The sequence below is a fragment of the Vulpes vulpes genome, chromosome 1 (genome assembly GCF_048418805.1).
Source record: "Vulpes vulpes isolate BD-2025 chromosome 1, VulVul3, whole genome shotgun sequence".
NCBI lineage: Eukaryota > Metazoa > Chordata > Mammalia > Carnivora > Canidae > Vulpes > Vulpes vulpes.
Window position 1 is genome coordinate 74,202,742 of NC_132780.1, and position 13,870 is coordinate 74,216,611.

The 13,870-nt window shown below is 52.6% G+C and overlaps 1 protein-coding gene across 5 annotated transcripts in view; it reads right to left on the minus strand.

The window, feature by feature from the left end:
* Nucleotides 1-13,870, minus strand: part of SYNJ2 (synaptojanin 2) — a 98,838-nt gene that overhangs the window by 50,797 nt on the left and 34,171 nt on the right. For all 5 annotated transcript variants that reach the window (XM_072767126.1, XM_072767117.1, XM_072767123.1 and 2 more), the window contains exons 3-5: nucleotides 13,293-13,563; nucleotides 8,856-9,081; nucleotides 1,642-1,725 (exon numbers count right to left, since the gene is read on the minus strand). In XM_072767126.1, coding sequence (XP_072623227.1) covers nucleotides 1,642-1,725; nucleotides 8,856-9,081; nucleotides 13,293-13,563 — 581 coding nt within the window. The remainder of the gene's footprint in view (nucleotides 1-1,641; nucleotides 1,726-8,855; nucleotides 9,082-13,292; nucleotides 13,564-13,870) is intronic.

Here is a 13,870-nt window from a genome sequence, read left to right on the forward strand (position 1 = left end):
CCAATTTCTGGATTTTTTAAAACCTTCACATGAAACATAACATGGTCTTCTGCTTCCTTTTTAACCCCCACCTCATTTGAGGTTTGCTGTTTATTCTTCTAAATACAGAGCTCCAGAAGTTTCAGAAGGAAAACTGCAACTCTAAAGGAAATCCAGTTTCAAAACCCTTTTAGAATGTCCCAAATGGGCAAACCTATAGAGACCCAAAGTAGAAGAACAGTTGCTTGGGCCTCAGGGAGAGCTGTGAGGGAATGGGGAGGGGTGATGGCCAACGGGGATGGGGTTCTTAGATGTGGTGAGTCCTCTAAAATTATACCATGGTGATGGTCACATGACTCTGTAAATGCACTAGAAACCAGCAAATTGTACGCTTTAAATGGGTGCAGTTTATGGTATGTAAGTTGTATCACAAAAAGGCATTAAAAAAAATAAAAATAAACAAAATTCTTTTGGGATGAGCTCCAGAGTCATCTTCCTCATCCTGCTCATCCTCAGGACAGCTCTCTGTGCCACCACTTCATGCCACCAGCCATCCTCATACATCTTACTTGTTCCTTTCCGATGGGAAGACTGAATGCTAAGAAAGCTTCTCCCTCCACCGGAAGTCAGACCCCACATGAAACTCTCCTGCCTCTTCCTCATTCCAAGAGCTGACGCAGTTCCTCACCGAGGCTGTCAACTGCACAGTGACAGCCACATGGACAAACTGCCTTTTCCTGACTGACACGGGGTCAAGTCAAGGGCTGGGGAAAGACCCAGTGGTGTCAAACACCCCCAAGAACCTGGCAGATGGCTCTGAGCCTCTTGAGGCACCGCTGACACCCCAACTGCTGTCACAGAGTCCTCGGTAAGAGGAGCCGAACCACAGAGGCCCGGGCAGAGAGGTCTTCTGGGCCCACAGATGATCAACTGCTCAGGCCAGATAGGAAGATCTGGGGTCGATGCTGAGGAACCTCAGACCCGCTCGACCCATGACCTCTGGGGAAGGAACTCACGAACGAGGCAGGGCACCGTTCCACTGATGACAAATGTGTTCTTGGAACGTGGCACCACACCCTGAACTCTCCCCGAGACAGAAGGCCACATACTCTGGCACTGACCAGAGCCCTGTTTTAGACCGCAAGGTGTATTTTTAGAACGCATGGGAAAGTTCCGTGCAATTCTCACGTGGCCCCCAAACAGGCACCTTGGAACATCGGACCCGCTGCACGGCCACTGGGGCCCGGAAACCATTCAAAGCCCCGTAGGACAGTCATAGCTTTCAAAAAACACCTTTGGCCATGTTCTCAAATATACCAAACTTGGGGGGGGAGCAGCTAATGAAATTAATTCAACTCAATTACATTACGTGGCTCGCTTATCAGCAAAGACCTTCCTTCCCACTTGGCCTGCATCAACAGCAAGCCCAGGATCAGAAAATTGCATAGATGTATACGTTTCTGTATAAAACCCCACGCACATGCACACACGCGCACACACACACACACACACACAGGTGTGTATACTTTGGAGAGCTCAGCTCAGCTCAGCTCCATCTGGCCTGAGGAACAAGCCTGGAAACCAAAGGAAATGCAGTTAAAAGACACTACCCAGAGTTGTTCAGAAGAGAAAGGCAGGTGACTTACTTTTTTCATCACTTACCTGAAGCCCTGGCTGCTCCCAAAACAGCGGAACGGAGCCTCTGATCTGGACAAAAGAGGACACTCCATCATCCATGTAAATCGTCTGCACCACAAGGGAACAGAAAGGGAAAGTATTCCTCAATGAGACTGAATGTTCTGGGGCCGGGTAATGGGATCCGGCCGCCTGAGACCCGACACCGGCCAGAATGAAGGGCAGACAGTGGCCTTCTGCGCGCCCCGCTCCCCTGGCCGGTGTGGCCTCCTGTCGCCTGACCCGCAGGCCAGCCCCGTGTGCTCACGGGCATGCTGGCGGCTGACCAGCCTTGGCCGAGTCTGGAGCAGGCCCCAGGCCTCCCGGGGATGTGCCACCACTTGCCACCAATAAACACAGCCTTACCCAGCTCCCCAGAAAGCCTGGCAATGCCTCCCCGCACCCCATTTCAGGAACAGAAGCAAATGTGCTCTGGAGTTGAACTAAGACTTTCCTTAGAGCCCACTATTTTCACCTGGTCAACTAGGTAAGGAGCAGAGCACCCCTGGAAAAGGATGGGTGAAATGAATAAGCTACTGCCAAAGGACCGAGGTGGCCCCGCTTATCACTGACACCATAAGGATGACTCAAGACACAAGCAACTGGTAGTTGCTCCTGGCCCATGTTCTCCAACCTGCCACGAAGTCAACACACACAGCACAGCTTCCACATGCTTCCAGGATGGGAGCACAGGCCTGGAAGCAGAGCATACTTACCCGCTGAAGAACGGAGCTCTGTCCCCACTGCACGCAAGGTTACTTCAGAGCGAACCAGCTCATCTGCCTGCAGATGCCCCCCCCACCCCCCCCCAACACTGTAGTGCAAGAGAGTGTTAAGGGGACAAAAGTCCTGAGACTTTTGCAGTCCTGAGCATCACAGGGGGAGGCTGTGGCAATTATCAGATGCACTGCCCTTTATCTGAGTAATTCTACTCTGGCCTGGCAGGGCCAACCTGGGCAACGCTGCTGATCCTTTCCATTTCTTACCAGCCTGCTCCTTTACAGGGTAGCTTTCCATGCGGCTAGATCACGCTCAGATCACACATGCATTAGTAATTCTGCAGCAGAGGACCTGAGCGTCAGACCCACAGCTCCCTGGGACAGCAGGAATTATGGGAGCCTAGTAGCTCTTGTAGTTGAGCTGAACTCCTCTCTGGGAAAAGCACTGGATTAGGAACTTGTCTGTTTCCAGATATGGACTACCAGCAAATTTGCTACCCCTATTTTCTACTGGAAAAAACAAAGAAACAAAAACAGAAGAAAGCAGATTGCTTAAACCAATGGAGGCATCACTGCCTACAGTGAGATTAAGAGCATACAGGTCCAGGGGCACCTGGATGGTTCAGTTGGTTAAGTGTCTGCCTTGGCCTCGGGTCATGATCTCAAGGTCCTGGGATCAAGCCCCACATCAGGCTCCTTGCTCAGCAGGGAGCCTGCTTCTCCCTCTGCTTATGCTATCTCTCTGCCTCTGTCAATAAATAGATAAAATCTTAGAGAGAGAGAGAGAGAGAGAGAGAGAGAGAGAGAGAGAGAGAATACAGGTTCAGATTACTGAGAAAGAAACCAATTTAGCTAACATTTCTCTATAAGGACAGCCCTAACAGTGCCAGGACCTGATTTAAGCCATGAAACTATTACCCTTCACTTTAACATGTGCTAAACAAGCTATTTCCAGCATTAGATCACACTCCTCTTGAGCCGTTAACTTGGCATAGACAGAACCAGCCTGAGAAAACACCCACCCAGCCACCCACCCTCCAGACCCCAACCCAGAACAGGAAGAAATGAGGCTTCTGAAGTTCTCCTGGCATGAAGATATTCCAGTTGTGTCCCATTCACCATCAGGACCACCTTCTTCATTGCCATAGTAACAAGACAAGGCTGACCAATCATCAGCGGTGGATTTGGGGTGCTTTCCTTTCTGAGCTAAAGAACATAGGTTTTAATACTGCTGACAGGCTTGATGCCTCATCTTATAGATGTGATTTTCACAGAGGGCCTCTAGATCCCAGGGGGAGGAGAGGAGGGTGCACTAGGAAAGTCGGTCAGCACATGCACTCTGAGACACCTGCCGGCTCCCACATCCCCTGTAGGGTGACCCTAGACTCATTCTTTAGCCACTTCTGGCCTCAGTTTCCCTCTCTCCACAGAGTTACTGTCACCTGGTCCCAGGGAGGAGTAAATGAGTAATGAGGGAATGTGATCCAGGGCAGTGGCTCATTGCTCTGCAGGCCGGGAGAGCACTGCCCAGGAGTGCGGATGAGACCCCTGCAGAGGACTGATGGACCAGGCAGGGGGCAGAGCACGGAGGGGGTGGGGTGGTGGTGGTGAGCAGGGCTTAGGCTGTGGGGAGCAGAATGAAGGCACACAAGTGGTGGTAGGGAGTCGACCATAGCTGAGCAGTGGCCAGGGCCACACCAGGCCAGGCCCAGGACACCTGGTCTTGGCAATTCTGAGTGACCCTTTGATGGAGTGGTAGGAGCAGAAACCCAACAATCCTCAAGAGAAAGGAAGCAACCTTGCAGATGCTCCTTTATCTGAAAGGCTTTTGCTCAACTTCCATTTCCAGGTGAGATATTTGCAAACCAGTACTCTCCAAGTTTGCTGCATTCTTTGGAGGACACACAGTCATCCCAACCTTCCTGGATTAATCAGTGGCCTTATCTTCAAAAGCCAAATATTTTTCATCTGTTTTTTTTCTTTAGTAGACCAAAGGGACTTTCTTGGTTTTGTTTTTCTGCATGGTGAGTCACAGCTGCCGAGCAATCCCACCAGGTATGACTCACAGCAGAGCCGAAAGGACTCCCGGTTTCTTCCCAGGAAGACTTAGATGTGGTCCACACCTGTACGCATGCATGTGCCATACACACACCATACACACACACACAAAATACCACCCAAACAGGCACTCACACACCACACAAGTGCACACACCTGTGCATGCACACAATGACCCCCGCTCCCCCAGACAACACATACTTATACACTACACATGCACGCGCATGCCTTGGAGAAGAAAGCTGGTTCATTCCTCTTAGGAAAAATGTTAAAGCAAGGCAGAGTGGGTGGTGCTGAAAGCACCTCCCTCTTCTGGCTCCCTGAACATTTAGTTTAAGAGAGGCCCTGCCTCGGGGGCCAGTCTGCTCTCTGGCTAGTCCCACCATTTGCAAAGGAGCAGAGTGTGGCAATTCATCAGCCACCTTCGTGCATGTAGTTAAGGATTTCCACTCCCACGTGGCCACAGGCTTGGGTCTGAAGAGCCTCACTTCCGTGGCAGGGGCATAGGCCAGACGTGACCTATGGGCAACCGCCAAGAGGAGCCAAGCAGACCCAGCTAAGGCTCCTTCCTGCCGCCGCTCAACTCTAATTGCTGCCAAGACGCTGCCTGCCCCTCCCTGGTAAGGGGCCCATGTTTCAAAGGCTGCCACTTTTTTTAAATGTCAGGTCACAGAGCAGGCAACAGCATGCTACCTGAAAGAACCAGCCCCACTGTGCCTACTGTATCACTCTGATTCAAAGGCCCGGAGATGCAATGTTTAATCTGCCATCACCATGAGCAAAGACACCACGACCGTGGGGAGGTGCACCGTACCCTGTAACACTGTCCTGACCCAGGCCAGTCTCTGTCCCACAGATACAAGGCAGCAGGATGTGCCTGGCTTTCCAGAACCCTATCAGATCACCGCAGGCCCTAATGGGCCAACTTCAACAGGGTTACAGCAGCTTGCCCCTATGGTACCTGTGTGCTCCCCTTCCCACGCTGCCCCTGAGCTGAGCAGATGCCTGCAGGCTGAACAGCCTTCCCAGGTGCCAAAACCCAGAAGTCCCTTCACCAGCAGGTCATGGTGGGGCCGGGGTTGGTGGGAGAAGGCATAGCTGTGCTTGGCAGGAACACTGGTTAAGGATATATTCCACTTAGGAAAAGATTGTGTTAAAATAAACAACTGAGAGCAACCTAAGCATTTCTATTGCTAAAAGGGCTGTAAACAAAACATTCCATGATTGCAGAGGCAGACAGCAAATGGCTCTCTTGTACAAGTGAGAGCAACACGAGTGTCCTGCTTCTCCGGGGGAGCAGCTGCTTTCCTTTGGCCATGGCTGCTCATCCTGCCTCTGAAAAGGGGATGACGCTCCTGCGGTAGACACTGCCTGGAGCTGGCTTCAGGAAGCGGCTGACCCCCATCAGGGCTGTGCTGGCTCCCTAGGGGACTGTCAGGGTGTCCTGGGCAGGATGCTCTCCTAGGGAGGCGTACGCGGGCACTGCTCCCATCAACAGCATCTGTGCCTTCCTCTCCCTCCCTGGCTTCCCCGCCTGGCACTGGTTGCGTCTGCCACCCTGCCTTCACTTGCTCTGTGGGCTTTCCCAGCTCTCTGCAGGCAGGACCCCTGCCACTGAGCACGACTATGGGAAGCGTGCCCAGGATCCTGAAGCTGCCTGTCCTGCTCCTGCTGCTTCCCTGACTGGGCAGGCTGACACCCAAACCCAGCCAAAGGGCTCCAAGTTGGCTCTCTTGTTGCCAACGAGAACACAGCGGGAGTGGGCTCTGGGAACTGACTCCTCCCCACCCCTGGTGGGAGCCTTCCTCGCCACCACCCCCCCTTCTGGCCCCCACACCATGGTGGTCACAGTCTGAGGGTTCCCCGAAGGCATGGATCACCCCGGGAGAGCATGCAGGGCTATTGGGAGTAGCCCCACAAAGAACTGCTTTGGGTGCAAGGCCACCATGCCCCCTCTCCACCCCCCACCCTGTTACATGTCCCATAAACACAAAATTGCCATGGGCTCAAGTAGCCCTGTGTTGGTCACAGCTGCCTGCCATCTCTGGGTGGACAGCAGACAGGGCACCCGGCTGCCTGCCTGCTCATCTGCTGCTTCTGGAGCAAGGTTGGGTTGAGGGTTTCGTCAGGAAAACCTCTGATCCAGAGGCCAGAGAGGAAAAGGGAGAGAAAACATGAAATAGGAGGACCATACAGGCTTCGTGAACCAAGAAACCGCTCCCCAGGCCTGAGAAGGGAGGCAGGTAGAGGCTATTTAAGTAGCACAGGCTGTAGGCTCTGGGAGCCAGAGGGCAGGCCAGTGGTGTCTCTAAGGCCTTGCTGGGCTGGCCACGGGGCAACAAGGTCTCTGTCCCAGAGGCCAAGCAACTGGGCACGTGGGACAAATGCCAGTCACCAGGCACACACACAGATGAAATAATCAGAGCAAAGTCCCCAGCCTTCATCTGTAGAAAAATGGGAAAAGGGCAGTATCAGGATTTTTCATAAAGCTAAATGTACTGCATTTAAAGGACTGTCCTTCAACACTGAATGATGTCTCTATCAGAGGGTTCAACTGTGTGCCCCAAGAAGATATGCTGACGTCCTAATCCCCAGCACCTGGGAGTGTGACCTTATTTCGAGACAGTCACGGCAGACCTGGTTAAGATGGGACATACAGGAGAGGGTGGGTCTCTTGTCAAAGAGGAGAGGACACCTCACCTCACCACGTGAAGGTGAGGCAGAGATGGGAGGGCTGCAACAAGGTAGGGGTGGTGGCCAGAACTGGAAAGGGCAGGAAGGATCCTTCTCTAGAGGCTCAGAGGGAGCATGGTCCTGCCAACACCCAGATTTCAGACCTTCGGCCTCCAGCACCCTAAGACAATAAACTCTAGTTGTTTTAAGCCCCCGTCGGTGGCACTTTGTTCTAGCAGCCTATGATTTCAGCATTAAAATGCCCAATCACTCAGGAACTACAGTGATAGGCAGGGCAGGTGCTTTTCTGATGACTTGGTAAGATACAATAGACAAAACCCCAATTTAAAAAAAAATGGTTGAAACTCAAAATTCTGAGGAACACCGAACAAGAAGAGCAAATAAGGGACTATCTGCCCGAGGGCCGGATGGAGAGCGAGGCAGGGGCCAAGCTCCAGGGCTGCCAATGAAAACCTCTTCAATCTGATTCAGTTAGCAGGTTCAGGGGTCTGAGTATTTTGATTTGCACCAATATGCTTTTTTGCACCTCTGGCCCCCAGTTCCTGGCACAAGAATCAGCCCATGGCAGGTGATACACAATAAAGATCTGTTGAATGCACTGATTCAAAGGCTCAGAACACAAGGCTAAGCATTCGGATGGGCAGTGGTGATGCTGGCGGGCCATGCAAACAAAAGAAAGTACTTTTCATCGTGCGGACATGAGCAAGAAAAAAAGAAACTGTCTTCCATCTAGGGGCCACATTTTCTCTGACATTTTTCACCAGATATTATTTATATCCAGGAGTGCGGACAGAATGAATAGAAGTCCTAGGCAAGAAGCTGCCCCTGCTGCTCCTCTCAAAGCTCCTGTTTCAATGTGCTCCCTCTCAGCATCTGACTCCAAGAGGACCTTCTCACCTTAAGCCCAAGCAGGTGGCAGCCCACACACAGAAAGCAGGTGCTCAAATCTGTGCTGAATTAAACTGGCTCAAGTCCTGGTAGAAAACACCTCTCACAGCTGCAGGAAGGAGAGGATGCAAAGCCACTTCGCCACTAAATAAACACAGGCTGTTTGCAGGCTGACACCCACAGCCACGCTGCACCTGTGCCTTTCATGGGGCTTGCCTTTCTTATAATTTATTTCACCTGTTAGTCTCCAAGGTGGCATTATCCTACAGATTTGCACCCTGGGGAGGAAAAAACCAGTGTAAGACAGCATTCCTGGAAATGAGAACAGAATTTAGGGGGGAAAAATCAATGAGATTAAGCAGATGGTTATATTCATGGAAGCCGAAAGCAAGTACCGCCTAACACACAGATTTTGCAACTCCCAGGTGCTAGGACAGGCTTCGGTTGATTTAGAATGAAAAATTGTTTCTCCTCTCATCCTTGTTTTATTGATCTACTTTTTGTCTTAAGAAGATTTTCCAACCCTGCTGGTTCATCCATTGCCTGTGCTTTCAAACAACTGCCACCCTTTATGATCCTGGCAAAATTCCTGCTTCCATTTAGCTGTCAGTATTGCCCCAGCAAATGTGAATCAAGAAAGATACCCCAGGCAAACTGAAGGCCACATTTGCAGGTAAAGCCCCAGTGATTCACTGGTTTCCAATCAGAGGAAGGAGCCACGATCACCAGAAACAACCTCTAATACGCCTAGGCCTCTTCTGCCCCAAACAGAAATGCACCATACACGGTGGCCATGTCCCCTCGGAACCACGGGGTGCCACCGACCCCCACCTGGGCACTGACCTGCTCAGTCTCCACAAAGTTGGACACGTGGCCATCATCGTTCACGCCGCGGGTGTGGAAGCGAGCACCGGCACGCTCGCAGCTGATGCGGGAGATGAGGCAGGCCTTGGCCTGCTTGTGCGAGGCATACACGGTGCGGATGGACACCACGCCGCAGATGACCTTCAGCAGCCAGTCGCAGCAGCTCACCTGGTGCTGCCTCAGGGGAGCGTGCAGCAGCTGGTTCCTGCAAAATAGAGCCCCACGGCGACAGGGTCACTGCACGTCCTCCAGGAACCCCTGGGCCTGAGCACGTGGAGAGGGGCAGGTGCACCCCACCCAGGATGGGGTGAAGGCGCCCCTGGTGGACTCAGGGCTCCGGGCACGAGGCCAGGGCGGTTCACACGTGCTTCTGAGACACATACGCACCCCCACACACACCCAGCAAGCAGCAGTGGGGAAGGGGTCCTTTCCAAAACCACTGCGGGTGTCAGAATCAGCGAATGGAAGCCCTACGAGGAGGGCGAGCCAACCACCACCTTCCAGGGAATGTCGGAGGGGCCTCCCTTTAGACTCCTGGCCTTCACATCTTAAAATCAGAAATCCTATCAGTAAAAAATTTAATCACAGGCTTTGTAATTGAATAACTGATAAAAATAATCATGAAATACAGACATGCTTATTTAAAGGGGTACATATCCCATGAGGTATAGCCTATCCCAAGTAGGAAGCAATCCAGTATAAAAAAAGGATGAGACAAGGGGCACTTGGGTGGCTCAATCCATTATCTGGGGAGTCCTGGGATCCAGCCTTGTGCTGGGCTCCCTGCTCAGCGGGGAATCTGCTTCTCCCTCTGTCTGCCCCTCTCCCCTGCTTGTGGATGCTCTCTCTCAAATAAAATTTTTTTTTTTTTCAAAAAGGATGAGGGATGCCTGGGTGGCTCAGTGGTTGAGTGTCTGACTTCTGCTCAGGGCGTAATCCCGGGTCCAGGGATTGAGTCCCACATCAGGCTCCCTGTGAGGAGCCTGCTTTTCCCTCTGTCTCTTGTGAATAAATAAATTCTTAAAAAAAAAAAAAAAAAAGGATGAGATGAAAATAAGAGCAACAAAAGTTCCAGTCTATTGTCCCCATATCCAATGGGTTGTTCTGAAGCTCTGGGAATCCCTGGGGTCCATGAGGAGGATAAAAGCCAGCATTTATCAAGTGCACTGAGCACCATTCTAAGTGCTTTGGGATGGATTAACTCACTTCATCCTCCAAAGGCCCTCTGTGAAAGGTATTATCATTCAGCCATCTTAAAGAAACTGAGGCACAGAGAAGTACAGGACTCGCCCAAGGTCTTGGAGCCAATAAGCCTCAGCGAGGAGCTGGGAGCCTGAGCTCTTCATTGGCCCTGCCAGCTGCAGGCCTGCGTCCTCTCTGTGAAGGTCCCACAGGTACAGCCGCACCTGTGCTGGCCACCACCTTCTCTGGCTCCCTCTCAGCTTCCCCAACACCCACTCGGCCTTATTCAGCCCAAGCTGCCACTCTGGGAAGTGAGGCCTCAGAGGGGTGCCAGGACCCCTGACATTACAGGCCCAGCTCCACTTGGGAGCTCAGGGGACCCAAGCAGCAGTCGCTTCCTAGGCCTCTCCAACGAGCCCAGGGAGGCAGGAACCTTCCCAGAAGGCTCTCTCCCACAGGGTATTAAGCAAATCTAGATCACAATGCCCTATTTGTTTAAAAAAGGCAGCACTGCTGCTGCCCTAGAGCCTTCCTTAGAGATAGCAGCCTTCTCTCATTTCTTCAGGAGTGTTCTGGGAGCCCTGATGTCTCAGGTGGCTTCTCCAAGCAGCAAGGCTCCCAGGGCCTCAGGCCAGCTGCCCCCACCGTGAGCATGATCACTGGGTGCTGAGAGATCCCACTGCTCCGGGAGCAGCCACGTGAGGCCCCCTCCCGAGCTCTCCTAGCCGCTGTGCTTGTCTGCCTGAAAAATGATGATCACGGAGCCCTGCTTTACAAGAATGCATTTTCCTCTTCTGAATCACTCTCTAAAATTCAGAGGATGAACCAGCTTTAGTAACAAACTAAATCTGCATATGGTATCAAGGCAAAGCCTCTGGAATATTCCAGCCTTCCAGCCACACGGCTGAGGCCACGGTCAGTCAGCAGGGGTCAGGCAAAGGAGATTTTTGCCAAACTGTCAATGCTGTATCCCTGTTTGTAGCCACACTGGCCTGACGCTCTGTAGGAGGACAGCTCTTCTCCCCAGAGGAAGAGACCCAGATCTATAAAGGAAAACCACTTTGAGTTTCCTCCCAGGCTTTCATTATACCGGGAAGCAATTATCCGTGGGGTCAATTACCAGCCTAAAAAAACAACTTCAAACCACCGCGCACTCTCCCTCATTCACCAGCTGCATCCAGTGCTGACCCCATCTGACTCCACAAGTGGGCCCAGACCTGGCACACAGCACCCCAAATGGTGGGTTTAAGCGATCAAGCCCATGACCACTTGGTCAGGGCTGACTCAGCTGTGGTCAATTCCCTGGGCGCTGCCCAAACACCACGCCCTGGAGTATGGTGTGGCCCGGAGGCCTTGGCACACCCCCCACCCCCACCCAAGAGCTGCTGCATCTTCTCAGGTCAAGATACGGTCTGGTGGCCACTCAGGGCTTCCCCCTTCCCAAGCCCCTCTCAGCCTCCACCCTGTGAACCTGCACCCTTACTGCTGTTCTCTGTGGGGCTCACGTCTCCAGCCACCGAACTGGCCCGAGGCCCAACAGGAGCAGTCACAATGGTGCCGGGGCCATCCAGTTCCCCAGGCCCCCGCTATGGTCCTCCGATGTTGCCCAGGAATGGTACAGCTTCGGAGACCTCTCGCCTCTCCTTGTCTGACAGTCCCTGTTGGAAGTGGCTCAGCGGCCTTCGCACAAATAGCCCTCATAACCCCCAGCCCTTGCATCTCTGAATTCAGCTGACTTCAGGAGCATCTGCACCCGCTGGTCCCTGCAAAAGGAATCAGTGATTCACAGAAGCACCATCCTCTGGACCTGTTCCTCTGAGCGTGGGCCTCAAACCAGCAGGACAGGAGCCACCATCAACACCTCCCTGGAAATGCTGAGTCTGACCCCCCACCTCCCGGCCCCTCAGACCTGCTTAATCAGAATCTGCATTTTAACAAGATCAGCAGGAGAGTCACAGGTGTTTTCAAGTTTAAGTACAATACTGCCCAAAAAACGCAACAAAACCAGCCAGCCCAAGAGGATTGGGGGGGGACGGTTGCCGAGGCACAGCGCAGGATATGGTGAAGCCTCTCTCTCCAAGCAGAAGTCAGGCAGGGGTGTGGGGCCCGAAGCATCAAGGAAAAAACATTTATCCAGTGAAGGAGCCCTATGACTTTCTGTCTTTGGGCAAGGGGAGGGAGGCAGCCGCAAATAAAGGATGTAAATAAGCCTCACTGGCCCTGTCTTAGGGCTGGAGAACTGGGGTGGCTGCAAAGAGCCAGCACTGCAATTCTAAGAACATCCAGTAGATGAGGCATATTGGAGCAATTTCTACAGCACGATTTTCATCACACTGGCTTCTGACTCACTTCTCACATGTCTCCTGGCAAATCTGAGGGGAACAGCAATTGACAACACAGGCCTGGCACTGGTCTGTGTAAATCACCGCGCCACCCCTCCCCACCACGACTTGCCAGGGTCGTGAGCCTCAGGGTCCAGAAAGAGCAATAGATAATTTACATATTTAATTCAGTCATCCACACCTAGCTACATCCATGAAGGAGCACTCGAATAAACCCTAAACATAACAGAAATCCAGGCACCTCTGTCTGGGCTTCAGGACATGTCTTATCACATGACCGCATATCACTTTGGCAGGCTGACTCAGTTTCCCTATTTGTTGGAGGAGCTGGTTTGGCTTGGTGATTAACAGTGTGGGATCTGGAGCCAAAATGCCTGGGTTCAAGTTCCTTCACTTGTTCAAGCCTCAGTCTCCTTATCTGTAAAATGGGCATAACAAACAGACCCTCCTTATGGGTTACTATGAGGATTCTGAGTTATTACCTGCAGGAAACTTAGAACATGAGCACCTTATAAGCATCAGTGGTAAATGTATGTGCACCAGAGGGTAACGAGGATTGCTGAGAGGACCACAGAAGCACTGGGCACAGCCAGGTACTTAGGAAGCACCTGGCAGATGTTGGCTCTTATGCTCTCTACTTAGGGAGAGTTTCTTTCCTAAATCTACAGTAGACCTATTTGAACCCCTTCCCTGGGCTCAGGAGTGGGGATGGGGCTTTGATATTTTTCTCACTGTGCTGAGAACGATTGGGCTCTCAGAGGTAGCCCAGGATCCTAGGAATGATGTAAAGCGGAGAGCAAGAACACAGGTGCCAATCAGAGCCTACCCTCCACATGACCCAAGGGGGACGGAGGTGGGGGACAGGGGGCAAGAGACGACCCCGGGCCCTCACCAAAAGAAGGAGCTCCCCCATTCGTAGCTGTCATGGCCCTGCTTCTGCGCCCGGACGGTGAGGTCGAAGCTAGACCCATCATTGGGCCACGAGAAGTAGAAGACACCCGAGTTGAGGATTTTCCTCAAGGCTACGAGGCGGTCCTCCTCCTTGGCCTCCTCCTGTAGAGGGTAGAAGTCGGTGGCGGTGATCTTGTAGATTTCAGCCTCTGGAATTCTGCCCACGGATGTGCAGCCTGTCACCAGAACCAGGAAGCTCAGGGAGGCCCCGCCTGGAAGGGAAACAGGAGGGCTTAGGACCACATCGGGCTGGCGGTAGAACAGGCCACAGCCGCACAGGGGACGGGCGCCCACGTTTCCACTGCAACCACATGGCTGTGTTTGCTCCCTCACAGCCCGGGGAATCTCTGTCACCTGAGCCTAAAGCCAGGTGCCTGGTTCTCAGAAGGTAGCCTCTGACCACCACCACCACCACCTGGGAGCCCACTGGAAATGCGAATTTCTGGTCCCATCCAGACCGCTGGACCAGGAGTCGCTGGACCAGCCACCTGGGCTTTCACAAGCATCCAGATCATTCTG